Source organism: Struthio camelus, chromosome 16 (assembly GCF_040807025.1).
Source record: "Struthio camelus isolate bStrCam1 chromosome 16, bStrCam1.hap1, whole genome shotgun sequence".
Classification (NCBI taxonomy): domain Eukaryota; kingdom Metazoa; phylum Chordata; class Aves; order Struthioniformes; family Struthionidae; genus Struthio; species Struthio camelus.
In genome coordinates this window covers 14,945,713-14,965,133 of record NC_090957.1, presented here as the reverse complement: position 1 = coordinate 14,965,133, position 19,421 = coordinate 14,945,713, and the positions used below count along the sequence as shown (strand labels likewise).

The 19,421-nt window shown below is 43.0% G+C and overlaps 1 protein-coding gene across 1 annotated transcript in view; it reads right to left on the bottom strand.

The window, feature by feature from the left end:
- Positions 1-19,350, bottom strand: part of LOC138061321 (PHD finger protein 7-like) — a 316,401-nt gene extending 297,051 nt beyond the window's left edge. Inside the window, exon 1 of the mRNA XM_068910565.1 lies at positions 18,012-19,350. Coding sequence (XP_068766666.1) covers positions 18,012-18,057 — 46 coding nt within the window. The 5' untranslated portion in view covers positions 18,058-19,350. The remainder of the gene's footprint in view (positions 1-18,011) is intronic.
- Positions 19,351-19,421: the final 71 nt, after the last annotated feature.

Genomic DNA, 19,421 nt, shown 5'->3' with positions numbered 1-19,421 from the left:
ACACCAGACTTGCTGTTGTTTCAAAAAGGAAGCTGTGTGTCTTCATTCTAGCCATCAAGACACTGCACAGCGAAATGCAATTTTAAGGGTTTTTAATTTCCTTCTTCCCCTTCCAGCCCCATAAAAGGAGAGAGGGTGAAAGGGGGAAAAAAAGGAAGGAACTTTGAGATCCCAGTCTTTATGGTGCATTTGGAAGGCACTCAGATACTGCAGCAAGGAGCGTGCTATAGGGAACCTCAGCAGGGAGGGGTGGCACTGATCCTGAAATGTGCATGTAACATCATTCCCAGGAGTATGTCCTTTGGGTACCATCACTCCACCCTCACTGCTCCATCCAAATGGTAATACACAAGTCAAGGAAAGCAAAACTAGACTACATACAAGTCACACTTCACTGCACAGCTCTGCAAACTGTGCTGAAAACCATTCCTCAGAGGAAAGAACTGCTGTACAACTGGTTTCAAGTCTATTCTGAGTTGAACACTGGCGTTGTCAATACCTTGTTTCTGACAGTTCTACAGCGGTTATAAAAATACATAAATTAAACATGGACAATCCGAGATACGAACTTGTCAAACAAAAACTGTCTCCTTCCTTTTCCAACAAAGAGAGCAAATGCTTTAATAGGGTTGCGGTTTTCTGCTTGGTGCTATTTTACGAGCAAGTACACAACTGCAGATCTGTGCTTTGTGGTAAGGGTTCAAGAAAGATACACCCCGCCTCACTATGAAGGTGGAAGGCTACACAGGGCCTCATTTTTGAAACCCAGGTGCATATCTATCAGTGAGCTAACAGATTAATTAAGGCTGCCACTAGTTTCAATGCCTGCAAGATCATTTTGCTGAAGTCTCTGGAAAAAAGAATCTATTCTACTACTTTTTTAGACTTGTAAATAAGTGGCACAGGAAAATCAGTGTGGTTCCAAGGTTACTGAGCACACTCATCCATAGGAAGAGCCACATCATTTAGGAGCCAAGTGTCAGGGCCTTGAGTGTACCCACAGGTTTTGCAACCTTTTCCTCTCTTCACTTTTAGGACTCCCTCACAGCTCAAGACTGACCTCTAAACCCTGCTGGAAATCATAACTAGCCTACAGAGGCAGGTCATGCCCTGCAGGCTTCTGCAACACGCCCCTGCTCTCTTGACTTCAGACCTGCCTCATCGCTATGGACTTGCCTGGTGATCTCCGGGCTGTGGCTAACCCTGGTTACTGTCACTGGACCTGTTCTGCTTTTCTTGAGGACTGTACCCCCTGTCAGTGAGGGGCCCTCTGCCTGCCCACTGTCCCGCTCAGCTCCCTGCCCACCCTCCCTTGCTGCTCCCTGACACCTGCAATTATGCCTGCTGTCAGTAATCCCAGTGCTGCAGCGGAACAGGAGCAGCCAGACAGACAGGTATCTGGCCTAAATAAGAGACGAGCCTCCTCTGAAAAATACAACTCGGGTATGACTAATGTGCCAGGAAGCTCATGTCTCAAGTAATCCCCTGCTCAAGACTTTATCAATAATGCAAAATTGGATTGTAGAACACAAAACCCCTGAAACTTAATAAAAGAACTACCTTACGCACCACATTAACATCATCAAAACTGATGAGTAAGGAAGGACAGCTTCAAATAAATTACACCTCTGAGCTAGATAAGACCTTCTATCTTCAGGAGGCTGGAGGAAAGACAAGGAGCTAGGAGTAGCTATTCTCATGGCCAGATGAAGTGAAGAAGCAGCGAGTGGAAAACAACCAGGCTAAGAATTAAACACACTTTCCAATCAGACTCTTCAGAACTGAAGGGTCATAAATCAGGGACGACCTTTGCTGCAGGGTGGTCTATCTAGTGCCATTTTAGACAAGCTAGTATTCGACAGAAATTCATCCAAACATGGGGAAGTCACTGAAGGCGCCCCAAATCTAGGCATTTTACACCCAGCTCCACTCCCCTCACGTGCACAGATGCTGTGCTAAAGTTCTTCTGCCAAAACGCCCTGTGACTGTCCCGGAACAGGCATGTGCTCAGTGAAATCCTGAAGGTAGGGCCAGCAAGGAGGGACTGGACGAAACTGTAGGTGGAGCAGAAAGACGGAAAGAAAAGTTAGGAGACAGGTACTTTAGCAAAGCTGAGACTTTTGGATGAACACACACCGTTACTTTATACAGACTGTGCAAGTAGTAAACTGCAGAAATCCTAAACTGCATGCATATCACACCCCAAGAGCTGCCAACCAACATCCAGGTTTCTAAGGCTTATGGGTGCAGCACACATCACTGATTTTCTTTTTTTGATTAAGGCTGTGCAGCGTCTCTGTTACCTTGTCTGTGAAAGAATCCTTCAGTGCAAACCAGCTCCACAAACCAGCTCCGTGGCCAGCTGAAGACCAGGGCTGGTGTTTCAGTTGCATGCCCTTCACAGGATCAACCACGCATCAGGCCTAGCTATGGAGCCCGATTTGAGATTATATAGCTGTTCTGCAGTGACCTCAGAATACAGTGCAGACGTTAGCACTTGACACCACATCATTTCCAAAGGCCCCCCATTTAACACCCACAACTCATGTGCAGTGAGCTCCAATGACACGAGCATCTGCAGAGCACCACAGGAGCCTGCCAGGAAGAATTAGCCTTATCCTCTCCTCCTGATGCTAGTATGAGCTAACAGCATAGCACAGACAAGCCCAGCAGTTCAAGAACACCGTATACGTTGCAATTCAGGGTGAGAGCATCTATTCTGCAGCCGGGCTCCAATCCAGCTCTGAGTACCAACTGCAGGGAGTTAGCTGGAATTAGAGTAATGCAATTTCAATAACCTCACCAAGGTAAATGTGTTGGGTTGCCTCAAGGCCTCTGTAATCATTAATTATTAACTTAATGTCTGTCATCCCTGAGGTATCCATTATCCTGTGTATTAATGGTCCTTCCAACACGGCAGGGGGTAAACAGCTTGCAGATTACCTGACAGTATTAATGAAAGTTTGCAAATTGATTTGGTTGGATTAGAAAGCACTTGGCAGTGAACTGATTTCAGAATTTGGGAAAATAGCAGCATATAATGAAAGATGTTTTCTCTCTCTCAGCTTTATCTGCTCAGAAAAGAAGAAGAGCCAGGCAGTGGGCAGCTGGCTCTTCTTTTGGATGTTTCTCTTTCCTGTCTCCTATCCAAAGTGTAATTAAGGAAAGCCTCAGGCAGAAAGGGCAGTTGTAGCAAGAGCTAACATTAACCCTGTGCACGTTCCAAATGCTCCTCCGCAAAGGTTAGGCCAGCCCTTTTCCTAAGACTTTGACATTTTTCCCAGGCTTCCATATTTTCTCTGCCAAACTATGGGACAGGCCATAGGGACCAGATTCACCAGAGCATTTCAGTGGGCAAACTCCTGTCCAGTCTAACGCCGTGATCCTCAGAGTTGCCTGCCTAACTCTTTAAATACCTTCAGATCCACAAACACAGAGCACAGATAGAGGGAAGGGCAACAGGCTGAGTGTGCAGGTATTTCCAATTTGCATCTTCTTCTTGCGTAAGCTCCTGCTCACCTTATCTTCCGACTCCCAGAAAGCTGCTTTTAGAACCCTCTGAAACATCACCTCATTTAACCGAAGGAGTATTTGTTCATTAGCGTTACTTGCAGCAGGATGCACATGTCAGCGTGGGAGTTCAGCCCCTGAGGATATGACAAGGCAATTCATACCACAACACAAAGACTCTGGAGATGCTTCTGCTCAGAAATAACAGCTTGGTTCCACTGGCTGCCACTTTCACCCTGGTCAAAGTATCACGGTCAATTTGCAATCAAGACAACCACATCCACAGGCTGTGCAAGATAACACTGACCAATATTAAAAGCGAGCATATCCCTTCAAAAAATAAGGCAAGCCTGAGCAGATTACCTTCACTATTTCTCAAGCATATGCTTTAAATAGCCACATGCACAACAGTCAACAGTGCCGTTTTCAGTCTGCCGTGCACTTTGCTGGGCCTCCTGCGCCTGAGATCTATGCTTCTTGATTCTATCTGAATGTCAGCAAGTGATTTAAAGGGAGATCAAGTAACATTAGTCTCTTGATAGATTTTGGACACGCTACGCTTTTCTATGTAGTCAGGTAGCATCCATTCTTTAAGCAGAGAAAAAAGATACTGCTCCTTTGCGTAAATTTATAGAAGAAGTTCTGAGCTTGATCCTATATCCTAACACAGACTCACACTCAGCTTTCAAATTGAGAATCTTGTATGTGCTAGAGTTTTGTGCCTGTTATTTTATTATAAATTAAAATCAAACTAGTCAGACACCAAATTATTTCCTGCTGAGAAATGGGCAATAGCTCCCTTTATTCCTATATCTTCTTTACCGCTGGCATCTTGTATTTATAAGTGTGTAGATGGAGAACTTAACGTCTATGTGTTCTCCCTTTAAAGTCTTTCCTTTGATCTAGTCATCCATCCAGGAGATTGCTTTGATCCTTGCAGTTTTGCTAATTTCAAATATGCAATTTTGCTTATCTAGTCCTGGAGGATCTGAATGTTTCAAGCCGTCTCTCATACGCTGCCAGTTTACCAACATACCGCAGCTCTAATCAAAAACAACTTGTTCTTGCCCAGAGCACTACAAGCTACAGACTGTTCACCTGCCATCCTGAAAAACCAAGGAGAGTCTGCTTCTCTTTGCTTGGCCATGTCACAGGATGACAGGTCTCTTTACAAGACTCAGGATGGAGAACGTACTGACCTTACTGCCTGTGATAAGAGGGCATCTTGCCGTGTTGAAAACTGAGGTCAGTAAGCAAGTCATAGAGTCCAGAAAGAAATGACCACAGTGAGGAACAAGGCCATGGGCTCTCAGACAGCTGCACTGGTAGGAAACCTGCTAGGTAGCCTGGGAATACTGTCTTTCCCTCCCTCCTCCCCCTACGTTTCAGCCATTCAAATCTCACTGCTGTACAGAACTAGTGTTGACCCTGGGAACCAAGGGGCTCTTCAAAAAGGGAACCTTATTCAACCCACACCAACCACAAGGAGAGCGGGCTTAAGACTCTGATCCCAGGCCTGCTTGTTCCTTGTTTATCTCTTACAATGTCAGTACGCCACAGGAATGAAGCCTTTGGTTTTCCAAAACTGGCTGATTTCAGAAGCAGGGGAGGAAGGAGGGAGGCGGAAGAGAAGAAAGGGTATGATGCTTTTTTTTCAGGATGACAGCTGAACTAGTAAGAGATTTCATTCCAAGTTCCAGGAGACTGAAACAAACTGAGATACACCATTGTAATGCTTCAATGCTCAGTATTTTGATACCACAGCATTGCTTAGCACCTGAACTGATCTGACAGAAGACGTGACCACAGCCATGTTTTACTTTCTATTATTAATCTCTTATTTTCTACCCACCATTCTCATACTCAGAAAGAAATCAGAATGTTTTCTAAAGTGTTAAAGAGTGATAGGAGAAAATTAAAAAGGGAGCAGGAAAGAAGACAAACAAGCTGAAAAGAGACAGCAAGTGGCCACAGCTATGGTACGGCACTTAAAACTATTTTCCTCTTACCTGAGCCCACATAAGCCTTCTGGAGGTGCGGACTTCTGCCCTCGAACGAGAAAAGCAGATTCCCTTCCCTCCCTATATATATTTCTGTTCTTGCAGATTGAAGGTTAAAGTGGCAGTTTCTGTATGAAAGCTTCTCCTACCGACAGCACAAGAAAAATTACCTACTGCGGCTCAGCACCACCCTAGCCTTACCAGCAGCTTTTCAAGTGGCAGATTACACATGGAAGGTAGGCAGCTGAGTTGCTAAATCACCCTCCTTTATCCAACAACCCCATCAGCGGCAAGGCAAAGCACATTTTTCACGCTTTGCATCAAACAAGACCAACAACACCAGCACAGCCCCAACAACACTTTTTATTCGATAAGTCAGCTCAGAGATTAAAGAGGACTTTATTTTCCCAGTCTGCCCTAATGAGAACTACTTCTGAGGAGCTTTCGGCAGTTCAGACAAGTAGGTGACTGAGGCTCAGTGTCTGCCCTCACAGAGTGAATCCTGATGCCACAAGCAGGTGCATAAAAAGGACTTGCAGCTGTGAAAAGTCAACTGTTACATGATGCTGTGAGCGCAGTCCTGTTACACTGCTCTAGGGGAAAAACCTTCCAGGAAAGGCCATGAGTTGCACCAGTGGAAAATGCAATTAAGCTCCACCTGACGGAGCCACACTGCAGAGCACTTCTGCAGGCAGAGTTTGCCTCCTACAGAACTTCGGTGGCCACCAAAACCTAAAGTTTCACACAAGGTCACTGAAATATCTCTGCAGAGATGTGTGGTGGAGATTGACTCACAACTTCAAAGTTGCAGCTTTAGAACCAGCTCTTCCAAGTTGAGTTACTTGCCTGACATTTGATAAATCTCAGTGAACTCCCTTTCTTTGCAAGGGAGAGCTTCTAAAATTCATTCTTTCTTGTATTAGAGAAATTCCCATCCAGTCCTCCTCCCAAAGCTTTGCTTTAGAGCAGCTGTCATGAGCTTAACACTCCGGTTATCCTGCAACAGAACTTCCTGCCAAGACAGATTTTAGAATATCAGTCCTAGACATTAGATACTCCTGTTGCACCTTTCTCCACTTTACATATCACAGTCTTGCCTGAAAGAGGCAAGTTAATCACAATAGTCTTGTGTAAATTTAGGAAGAAGAAAGGGAATAAGTTTAAGAGCTCAAAATCCTTCAGCACTTAAGAGATTTTTGTTGCAGGTTTAAAAAAAAAAACAGACACAGTAACACAATCATGCTTTTTGTGACTGCCAGTTCAAGAATTCCCCACATTGTCCCAAGCAGTCATTAAAGTACTTGTACCTTCAGTTTCAAAAATACTTGTTCTACTACAACACCTGGTCTCACTAGGAGAGAGCACGTATATGCATATATGCTAGATTGTTTTCTAAAAAGCAGGTTCTCTGCAGGAAGCTGACTCACAAGGTGAGTCTAATTCAACCAAAACACATACTTAAAACCTGGCATTACAGTATTTCCATTTTCTCTCCTTAGAGGAACATTTACCTGGATAGGTGGTGCACCTTTGGGGGCACAGGGTGAAAACAGGGGGAATAATGGGGTATACATAGGTCATGCCTCTTGGAAAGAAAAGAGAAAGGAAAAGGAAGAAAAAAAACACATCATGGAAATACAGATTGTTCATATATCATTCCTTTGTATAGAACAAAAGCATCAGATTTACGTAACATGGTCCCAACCAAATGCAAGCATCTAATGCACTCCATCTGCACAACCAGTAAACAACCAAAGCATATTCTGGATGATAGATGTAGGGCTGGCATGTATTTATCATTTAGCTATCTGGAGATTTGACCACCAGGTGAGCAAGGAGACTGTTAAAAAGCAACTGCCTCAGAGCACAGAAATTCGGAAGTTCATACTCTGAAAGCTGCCCAAATTCAAAGACTTCTGCATTTGATTTTCTTGCCTGTTTTCCCCGTAAAAGATAGATGGCTCAAAGTCACTTGACACTGGCACTAGGAAGACAGAGCAAACAAGGTGAAGCTCGATAAGGGCTTCTCTGCTATGTGCGCTAACAAAGAAATGGACAAACACGTCAAGTCAAAAGTCAGGAGCTCTGGGTAGCATGCTCAGCAAGACTGCAGCTCTTAATAGATCCAGTGGAAGAGAGGCTGTAACAGTTTCATTGTGGGATGCAGTACTAGTAGCAAAGCTAATTATCATAAGCAGGGGCATTTGTCATTGGTTGTTTGACAAGCCTCCGATCACTTGAGGAACCGTTCCAGGGGAAAAGGAGGAGATGGGAACAGAGGAAACCTGGATACTTGGCCTTCCATAGTATCTAATGGCCTTATGAATATGTAGCATGATCTACACAAAATACCCTTGCATGCACAGTTCTCCAATCAACAGCTTCCAAGCTGGATTAGATTGCAGAGCTAGGTAGTATAGGATTTACGTTAGAGAGTAGAGTTTTCCTACAGCTTTCTAAAAATCGCAATACATGCAAGACAAGATAGTCTGATCTAAAGCACTTCAGAGAATCTCTGTCCCAGAGCTTGAGAGAAAGTAGAGTTACACATTAAAATTGCATTAACAGTTTCTTTGGTGAGCTGCAGGGCAGGAAGCAGAGTAGCAAGGAATCTTCTTGGTATTTGTAAATGGTTATATCCTGAAGTTTTCCACAGTCCTTTAGTAGGAAAGCACAGATCCATTTAAAAAGGAAAAAAAAAAAAAGTTTAAGGACTGTATTGCTCAACAGAGAGGAAATGGCACTACCAAAAGACCTAGTATGTTAATTGCTGTTTCAAGCATTCTAGTAAACCTTATGTCTTTGTTATCTACATACAAACATAAACTTCTAGTTCTGTCTGAAATAACTCTTTCTATGCAGTTTTGTATATATAGAGTACATGAAATGTGGACACTTTTACTTCCAGTTGATACTATTTCAAGGTGATTTCTTGTTAGTGCTTGGAGAACTTTGATCCAGTTTTAGCTAAAAATCAAGTTATATTCCACACATTGGTTTTACACTTAAAGAGTAGCCTGAAATTAATCCACAGACATACTATTTTATTGCTTTTGCACTGTATTTCCTATTTTAATGCTAGATCTTTTGATGGAAGGTAGCAATCATTTAAACATTAAGAACAGTCATCTTGGGGACATAGTTGTCAGATTTAAAGATCTGAAGTTATATAGGCAGCTATAAAAGGATAGGAAGTGAATAGATCAATATTATGAGCCCCAGTAATTCTTCGAAGTATTAAAATGAAATGGGAGAACTGTTTGCAAGAATAACTTGATGATTTAAGTTATGCAGCAACTCCAGGGGCAGGTAAGAAAGCAACTAGCAACCTCTGTGCCGGCGCCTTGAAAGAGTTAAGGACATGATCGTCAAAAACGTTTTTAATGGGAAACAGGGCAGAGGAGGACTTGTAGTCTGATCCCATTCTGAAGGTTGGAAAAAAGAAATTCTTGACAATTTTAATACACAGAAAAGCACTGGCAGCCACTTAATTTGTAGGAGGGCTGTTGGGGGGAGCATTTATACAGAACAAACCTCTAATATTAGACAATCCCTTTAGAAGGGCCTGTCAGCACCATCCAGATCACTATTTACATGCAGAGAGTGAGCAAACATTCGCTGAATTAACCTTCCATTTCCATTAAATAGGAGGTTAAGCATGTTTATGAGCAAAGCCTTAAGCGTGGAGCAGTAACATACTGCTTTGTGACGTCCGTCCTAAGAGAATCTGGCATCGTTTGGAAGCATTTGCTCAATGACTTTTTGGTGCTCATTTCACATGCAGAGGAGGAAGCACTGTCCCTTCACATTAGCTAGAACACAGGTTCCTTGTAAGGATGCAGTTATTTGAAAGCAAGCCCAAGAAACAGTAACCCAGCCAGAGTCTGAAGATCTACTCAGGGCTTCCATTAATTTAGTAATACACAGCTCAAACAGAATTGTAGCAAGTTAGAAGTCACAGAAAGGCTTAACTAAAAAAGCTAAATGTAGGGTGGGACAAAGTTATATATCCTATTCCACTCTGAATTGCAACCAGTTAGATATGAGTGCTATTTGTTGTGTGGGAGAAGTGATTCCAATCATGTTATTATTGATGCCACCTGACTCTAAGCATGCTGTACAGGTAAGTTTAACTCTTAAGACGACTTTCTGCATTTCGCTGAGATTTCAAAACCTAAGACTTAAGCATTTCAGATAGCCCCCAAAAGCAGTTACTTGGTTTAGTGATTCTTTCTAGGAAAAAGATATTTAAGGCTGCAGCACGAAAGATTGGAACCTTTAATATTTTTGCAGCTTTTTGAACATAATAAAGCAATTCCCCAGCTATGTAAGTCCAAACTAACAAGCCAGGTTTCTTTTCCAGTCCCTTTTGGGGATAAATCTAGTTAGAAAACCCCTTCTATCCTCCTTTAAGAGGTAATCTTTTCTAAGTACAAAAAGCTAGTAAAATTATGTAACTTATAAAGCAAACAACTGACTCCGGTTCACTTGCCGAGTCCTATCATTTCCCAACACTTTTCAAAGAAGCCTTTGTGGACAGATCATAACAGGGTTTTGGCTATTAAGAAGAATCTGAATAAAGTTCTAGTTTGAAGTCCTCCTAAAGGAGGAAATTCCCCATTCTGGTTCACATAAACAGGACAATGCATTTGAGGGAGTACATTTAGAGGAGGAAATCATTCTGAGCAACACACTTTAGAGAAACAGGCATCCTGATTATCTGTCTCATTGAACGATAAAGATAGGATCATTCATCTCATGTCTAGATGTACTGTGTTTCAATGCTCAGGAGCTTTGGGGACGTCTGAGATTGAAAGCGAAAGCCCCCAATTTCAAAGCTTTTGTCAATGTCTTGGTCAGCTTCTCAGCAGTGCTACTAGCCTAGGCCAACTTTAACCTGGCATTAGCACTTCAGAGCTTCTCAAAGCAAGGACATAATCCTTATGGCGAGTGGAAACCTTCTTTTCCTAGGTTTACTGGCAGCAAAAAGGTAGAATCCTTAACCAGCAAAATAAGGACAAGGTGTGAAAGGTTCCCATGGGAGAAAGGTTAACCAACTTGTTTCAGATTTTAGCTAGGAGGTGTCAACACCAGGGTAACCTTAGTGCCTGTATTTTGTATGTAGTGAATACAGTAACTATACCTCAGTGACTGGCTTACAGTTATAATTCTCCTCACACATTGCATAATGAGGTCCCAGTCATAGCCCCAGAAGTTGTTTAACCCTCAGAAGTGACTTATTCCAGGCTATCAGCCAAGTGAATGCTTAAGGAGACTATACGTAGCTATGATCTTCATAGGCTAGTATTCATCTTGTCTCAGAAACGGTTTATAAAGGGCAGAGAGGTTAAGAAGAATAGAGTGCAGGTTTAAAAAAGATTTGTTTCTAAGAGACACGTCACTAGATTCATTCAATTCAGTGAAGAAACTAAGGAGAGCGAGAATGCCTTTTATTACCTATTGTCTCATAGTAATTTAATACACAGGTTTTGGAAAAGAGATAGAAGGCAGCTAGGAAATGCTGCAGTCTAGCTAACTAAGAAGCCATCTCATTAGTATGGATTAGATCTAAACACCTTAAGAACAGCTGTCAGCCTCTTTAGAAAGCAAATCCTACACCCCTTCCTTTTAGGCTCTGTCAGCCAAGCCACCCAGAGCTTAAGGGTACTATCATCTCCTAGACCTAGCGACTAGTCTAAAAAATCCCCCTAAAACTAAGGGGAAAAAGACACTCATCTAGGTAAGGCAATTAGACCTGCTCTAAAGAGAATTCCACGATCAGACAGCTCTCAAACAACGTTATTCAGCACTGCATCTCCTATCATAAGAGGAGAGTCTTCAGAAAGATGTAAGAAAGAGTCAAACTCCTAGCTCTGAATCTGAACACAGCCCACACATCTCCTTCCCCAGGCAAAGAACCAACAGCACAGCTGCTTGGGATTTTTATATCAGCATGAGGCTGGCTAATTGGGTTTCATCTGCAGCAGGTAGGAGTTTCTAACGCTGTCAGCATCTCCTCAGTAACTGTGACCTTGTGTGGAAAGGTAAATGTAACTGCAAGCAGTCTGGCTTTTTCCAAAATACCAACAACAGAAGATAAGTCAAAAAAGCTTTTTTTAATGTTGTTTTAAGTGCACTTACTTCAACGTGTAGTATTTCCATTGATGTGTGTTTATTTCAGTGAGATCTCAGGCTGGGGGTGATGAAGGGGGAAAACTGAGAGCTAAGAAGGAGAAGGATGAGAAGAGAGACGGACAGGCCAAACCTAGACACTGCTGAGGGACCTCAGCAGGCTAGAGGAAGGGGCCAACCGGAACCTCATGAATTCAGCAAAGACAAATGCAGAGCCCTGTAACTGGGACAGCTTAGAACCAAGCACCAGTGCAGGCTGGGGACTGGCTGGCCAGACAGCAGCAGTGCAAAGAAGGAAAGGGGGTTCTGGTGGTAACAAAGCGAACATGAGTCAGCACAAGCGTCCTCACGGCACAGGTCAACAACATACTGAGTTGCATTAGCAGAAAGACAGCAAGAAGGGCATGGGAAGTGATTTTCCTCTCTGTTTAGCATTCTTGAGGCCAAATCTGGAGAACTGTGTCCAGCTTGGGCCACCCCAGTCCAACAGAGATATCAACAAACTGGAGCAAGTTCAGTAGAAGGCCACCAAGATGGTCAGGCAGGAGAGAAGAGTCACAGACCTGATGGCCCAGGGCACATGAGCAATCTAAGCTGGAAATAAAGCCCTACAGACTGCAATCAGGCCAGCTGAAAAGATCTCACTGTCCCAAAGCTTTGTGGATTGTATCCACAAGCACTGGTGGGAGCCAATTGTTGAATGATTCATTTCAGATAAAGCCCAAGGTTCCTCCTGTGTTCCATTGCCTTAACAAGCAATGATCAGCCCATTAAGCCTGCTGTGTGGCTGTGTTTGGGAGCCCAATTTATAATTTCACCCTGGGATTTCATATTTCTCTTTCCCAGCTCCGCTCGCTGAAGGGCAGAGTTAAATCAGTACTTTCTCAAACCTGAAAACATCTGTGTTTCATTTCAGTTTGCCTACGAACCTGTAAGACTGTGAAGCTTTTTGGGAGGGGATTACAACACATTCATCAGGCTTTTGGTTTCTTTTCTACCCAAAGACATTGCTGTATTCTCTCAACCATACTGGATTGTAATTGTTTGGCTGCAGATACACAGAAGCCAAACTATAGCTCCTCAATTCATTTTGAGTCACTTGCAGAACCTTCGTGACAGAAAAAGGAGTCACATTTCATTATTAAGCAAAGCAATAAGACATCCCAGACAGGAATAAACCACCAAGGGGGATGGTGGAGGATAAACAGAACTCTGAGGATACACAGAAAAGAATAACCCCCGATGCAACATTTGCAGATGGGCCAGAGATTTTGCACTTGCTTTGGCTTTGCTTTTATGCTGCTCCTGTGCCCCAGGGCTCTGCAAGTGAATAAGAGGCATTGTAATAACCCATCCACTCTTCAAAGTGAGGAATGAGGCAATTAGCAATCATTATAGAGTAGTGTGTTCCCGCCGGAACCCAAAAGCCCCAGCGCTGGATTCTAGGTGCAGGGTCTTTGGAGGAACAGCAGCAGCAAATGCCCATCCGTGGTGCGGTATTCTCTGCATAAACAGCTGCATAAAACAGCTCTGCAGCAGAAGTCACAAACTGGCTCAGGAGAATTTTATGTCTCCAGCCTCTAATGAGGATCACTTTAAAATTTATTTTTTTAACGTCCTACCTTCCTAAAGATAGATAAAAGTCAGCTCCAGTGTAGAACTGGCTCTAAGAATTGCAGTCCCCAGGTCATAAAGGCTTTCAAAAGATGCAGCATGGTGATCAATGCATAGGATGGATTAAGGTTTAGGCTGTAGCTTTTGGGAGCCATACAAGTCACTAATTACAGATACAGCCCTTAGCACAGTAATGTGTGATGTTACATACTACTTTGGGGAAGATTCCAAGAGAAATAGCTCAGTTTGGCACTGAAGTAAGTTCCCTGTAACATTAAGCAGCAGAATTTTCCCCCAAGCAGAGGTTTGTCCATGCCTCCTTAGCTGGTGGCAGCCCGAGGTTGTTCAAGCCTAAAGATAACAACTCCTACACCTCCTGAGCAGCAGAGGCCAAGAGCCAAGGTCTCCAAAAGTCATCTCGTGCCTTCTGAAACTTCTTGGCCTTGGCTGTAGAACAGCTAAAGAGCTAATCCTTCAAACTGGTGAAGACACCTCACAACCTACTTGGGCAGGACAGAATGGAGCTACTGCCATTATTGCTAGCCAGGAGTCACAGCAAGGTTAAAAAAGACAGATAGGCAGCTCAGGCATACCTCAGTCCCATGCTGCAGGAAGCAAGGCATACTATACACTGAATCTGTTTAGGAGTTTCTTTCATTAAGCTGTCTTTGCTTTGAACGTACAATGCCCCTACAGAGCAGCTGTCGAGCACAGATTTGACAGATGTAGCTTGAAAGAATACAGGAAAGTGTGCAGCAGCCTTGGGATTACTTTGTATTTAAGCAGAGAACACAGATTACCTGAGACAGCAAAAGTAGTTAAAACTACCTTGGCCCTGTCTGATCTCTATTGGTATCCAACTGCCACTTAGTATAACGATGAAGAAACAGAGAAGAGAAATTGGGAATTCGAAATCTGCAGGATTCACAGTGGTTGAGATGATAAATAATGCTTTGCACGCGCATGCTTTTAACACAACCATACAGAGCTGAAAGAGACAATGAAAAGTAGGCACCGATTAAATTGTACCATTTTCTTTCTGGTCACAAGTGTTAACTGTGCAGGAGAGCTAGCCAGAAATCTTTCAATAAAAAGCTGTTTGCATTGAAAAACAGCCCTTTTGTCAAAAGCCTTGAAGAATTTTCAATAGAAAAAGATGAAAAAGTTTAAACTTCTAGCTTTTCTTGAAAATGTTCATGTTTTTCTTAAATTAATTTTAGATGTCTCAAAAAATGGCACCAAAATGATCTCTGGGTTTTACCAACAGTGATTTCCCAACAAGGTCAAATAACAAAAATTTAAGCCATGGTTTCAATCTCATTCTCAAGGATTCAACATTAAAATTTTAAATAAAAATTTGGAAAATATCTTCTCCAAGCATGCAGAAATTACAAATGAATTTGGGAAATGCTTTGAAACAAACCAAAAAAAAAGGAACTGCCAAGCTTTTATTTTGGCTTTCCTTTGTTTTCCAAAAGTAGGTGTCATCTTTCAACTAGCGCCAACATATAGTATAAGAGATTTGTGTTCACTATACTTGCATGTGTAATGATGCTGGTATAATTTGCAGCAGATGTACATTTGGGGAGAAATTATTTTCTTCAGAATCTATTCGCGTGGGAGGAAGAAGTATGGTTATAATGAAGGTGCTGTGGGAGCCGAATGACTTTGCATCTCAAGCACAGGTGCACTTGGGTGTAACTTAAACATAGTTTGCAATCTCTCTAAATGGAGCATTTATAGCCAATTACACTTGTCATTCACCTTGCAAATACGTCTATCTAATTTAACAGCATATGCAGTAAGCAGGAAAATAAAGGATATTATATTAGCTGACAGCAGAATACAGGTATGGCTATCAGCATCTATATCTACGGCACATGTGGCAGATTTCTGAGCTAAAATACAACGAACTGGAGTGCACTCCAATGCCCTTATACTCTCTGCATCAGAAACTTCCTGTCAAATATAATTTTCTCCAAGAAGAAATGAATCTAGCTGAGACTTTCCAAAACCCATCCAAGTGATTTGGATACTCACTTCTCATTAGTATTAACAGCAAGTGGGCATCAGTGTCTCCTAAACACCTTTGGAAATCTCTGACATATTTTTTGTGGCTCTTCCGTGAATCTTTGGGTAACCTGTACTAGAAATGACAAATTTCACATTTGTTTCTCTGTACTCAAGATATTCACAATTTCCATGCACCAAATGTCAAGATTTTCCCTCAGAAAGACAGCTGGGATGTGATAAGGAGGACAGACAGACTTTTGCTGTGTTTTGATTAAAGGACAGAGTTCACATTCCAAAACTGTCTCCTCTGCAGAGGGCTGTATATACCAATTTCAGGATAATACCATGTTCTTCATCTTTTTGTCACAGCCCTAGGCTGGCATGTCACTGCGATGGCAACAAGGATGCTGAGAAGTTATGTGGCTGCATGTGGTTGTATGCACTGAATCACATGCAGCATCCTGGACAGTGCTATCATGGAGGAAAAGGAGGGGTGGGCTACTATACATACACCTGATAACACGTCCTACAGAGGGGAACAGTTATTCTTTTTAGAGCCAATATTTTTTGTTACATCTTAGATCATATTTAGTCACACTTCTGGTTCCAGGAAATGCCTTTAGAGTCCATAATTTAAAAAAAAAAAAAAAAGAAGAAGAAGAAGAAGAAGAAGAAGAAATACAAACTGATTTGTGAGTTGGTAACAGATTATATTCTCCCCCACGTCACCCAAGTGAGGACCACAAAGAGGTTTGTAAGTGATTTTACTCCAGCTACACCCAACTTCTACACTTCAAGTGTTGTGCAGGCACTGAGGTACTTGACTAGTAGGTGAGAAATTTCATTCATGTGAAGCTGACCATAAAAAGAAATCAAAAGTCATTCAAATAGAAACTTTTCACACATTTAGAATCCAGAAATCCTCTCAAACCAAAGGCATTGCAAACCATTTCAGACTGAATTACCATGTACCACTCAATAGTAGCTTTTCCTTTCAAAGCCCTAGCAAAGTAAGTCTTGCCAAGAAGTATATATGCAAATAAGTACTACTGAGATTCCTTACATGGCTTCTTGATCTGTTATTTATCTGACATCACTTCCCTTTTTTTCAAATGTATTTCATGTATATATGCCTTTTTTCTATAATCTCCATCTCTCTTATCTCTTTTATTTTAATAAACCACACGTCCAAGTTCAGTATCTTCTTTAGCAGCTATACAAAGAGACACATTTGTTCACTGCAGTTATTAAAATTCTAAACATCTTCCTCCTTTTATTTGATGTTAGTGAGATTCTGGACATTTTCTTAATACCAAGAAGACTGGATTCATTGGAATGTAAATTCGAAAGAAGTCTTGCATCAAGGCTTTAATTTCAGTCCAAAAACACATCAGTTTAAAGGTATCTCCAGAAGATCTGAAGAAGGTGAGCTTTTTTTTATGAAATATTTTCAACACCAGTTTAAGATGAAGCACCTAAAATTGTTTTTTCTTCTTAACAACGAGGAAAAAATATAAAACTTGAGACCATCATTTTGCTTTCACATATTTTTCAAACTCAAACAGAACTGACGGCCACTTTGCTTAAGGATGAACAGACTCAGTCCTTTAAATCTGACTTATCAGCATTATCTTCTCTGTATTAATGGAATAAACTAGTAATAACAATGTTGTATTTTCCAGGGGCCCTCTCTAGTAGTCTGTCATTGATGACTCACATACAAAGACAGCATTATGTTCATAAGAGGCTCATCTCACTATTAACTATTCCAGTAGTACCAATTCCAGTATTAACTCTCAAGAGAGACCAGCAAGTGATCCTTCACTGATCCTTTGAGAAACTGCAGCAATTTGTTTCCTCATTTTCTCTGTGCTTTCTGTGAACTCAATGTCCTGCAGTTTTGTGGAAAGACACACACTGGATATATTGCTCTATTCATAGCTACTTGAAGGTACATCTTGGCAAAAGTGGGAGTTAGAGGATTTCATTCCAATAAGACTGTAAAACTCCAAACAATTTTACTTCCTCCGCTTGTAAACATATTTTTTGCACTCAGAAGAACAATGAATGCTCATCGTAACTTCAGGGGAAGAAACTGCACATGTTGAAAACTTAAGAGCAGTGACCATACGCAAGGGCCTTCTGGCCCCCGCTAGTCAAAACTTTCCTATCACTTACCTATTCACTTACCTGTCCAAACCGCTTTCTAAACCCCCTCCAGCCGGAGAAGAGCCAGAGGGCAATTCATCTCACCCTAAGTCAAGCCTCTGCAGGCTCCTCTATTGATTATACACAGAGCCTAGCTTAGACCACATTGCTAACTTTTAGAAATTAGGAAAGTGAATCCTACTGGTGAGAGATCGCTCAGCAGCTGCCTTATTTAAATCAGATTACGGTACACTGCAGTGAGTGACTCTCAGTGTCAGCCCTTGAGTCCATTTTTCCTCTCCATTTCTTTTACTAGGCTCAAACATAGTGAATGAGAGCTCTCACCAAAGAGGATGCTGTGAATGCAGTGCGCTAGCCGGCGTTCCCTGCCAGCTCTCTCTGAACAGTGTACCCACCCCATTTCTTCCTGGGTTGGATTGTTTTTTTCCTTCCCCTACAAAGAGGCCACTGCTGGGCAAACTGGCACCAGTTGCTGTTGGTTCTGTAAGCCACTTCCCAAAGTACATTTTTTGGTAAAGCAACCTGATCTATTACAATTTTAAAAATTTAACTGGATTAAACTTGCACACATACCTTTACTCCAAGTCTGCCAAATGCATGCTCTAGGTACTGAACGCATACATAACTCTTCGTTTAGGGTGACCAAACATAAGCACAGTGCATTCTGGGCATCTTCTAACAGCTGTTGTGAAGTCCTTAGTAAATTCTCTGAATCCTTTTACAACTCCCTTCCTGGGGCTCAAAGCTCCACTTCAGTTTGGTTGTAGGAGCTTGCTTCTTTCGTTTCAGGGTTCTCATGACCTCTGGACTGTGAGGGAGAGGAAGGTATGTTTCTATTCCAATACCAATGATTGAATACACTGTCCAAGAGGATAGTACTGCACCATTCCCTGAAGACAGACCCTAAATGAGGACAAGAGGAAGACCGACTGCTCTGCAGTCAGATCCTGTTGATCAGATAAATGCTTATCTCATGAACTTCATCCTAGCTTTGTGACCTGAATTGTCTAAGGAGAACACAGTCATTTCAGTCATCCACAGCTGAAAATAGCATGATTGCTATAGCTGACAACTAGTGTGCTGAGAAAATGAGGGAGACTGCCTGCAGTCAGCTTTGCAACTAGTTGGAGGGCAGCAAAAGGACTGGCATATGTGCCTGGTGAAGCAAATCCTGCACCCTACGTGTCATACTCAGCCCCAGACGTACTTCGTTACAGGCAAAGCAAGTCAGGCCACAACAACCCGCACAGTGCCCTTTTTCTGCAGGAAGGCAGGTATCCAGTCGGAGGTGCATACAGTATCCACACCGGCCTCCTCAGCAGCCTCCCGGCACAGCATGACAGAACTCTCACCACGGCATAAGGAGAAACAGCGACAGCTGCCACCACCAGAGAGTTGGCAGCCTAACTGCAGGCAAACACCCATCTGCGCTGGGACGCAGGGCCATCTTCATGGTGCCAGGGTGATTCAGCAGCGCCTCAGGAACTGCACAGACACAGCCCAATGCACTTACAGGGCTGCTCTGGGAAGGCCGGGTGATATGGCAGTACCTCAGGCCCTTCACAAACACGGCACAGCACTCTTGGAGAGCTGATTTTGGGAGGCTGAGCGATACAGCAGCGCCTCAGGCCCCACGCAAAGATGGCATGGTGCTCTTGGAGGGCTGATTTGGGGAGGCCGGGGATACAGCAGTACCTCAGCGCTGGCACAAAGATAGCCTAGCGCCCTCCGGGGCTGATTCTGGCGGCCGGGAGTAGAGCAGCACCTCAGGGCTGGCAGAGACGAGGCGAGGCGCCATCTTCGGGGGCCGGGGGTAGAGCAGCACCTCAGGCGCGGCGCAAACACAACATGGCGCCCTCGGAGGGCGGATTTCGGGCGGCCGGAGACAGAGCTGGCGCAGCACCCTCGGAGGGCGGATTTCGGCGGCCGAGAGGAGGGCAGCGCCTCGGGGCCGGCGCAGACGTGGCGCAGCGCCCTGGGAGC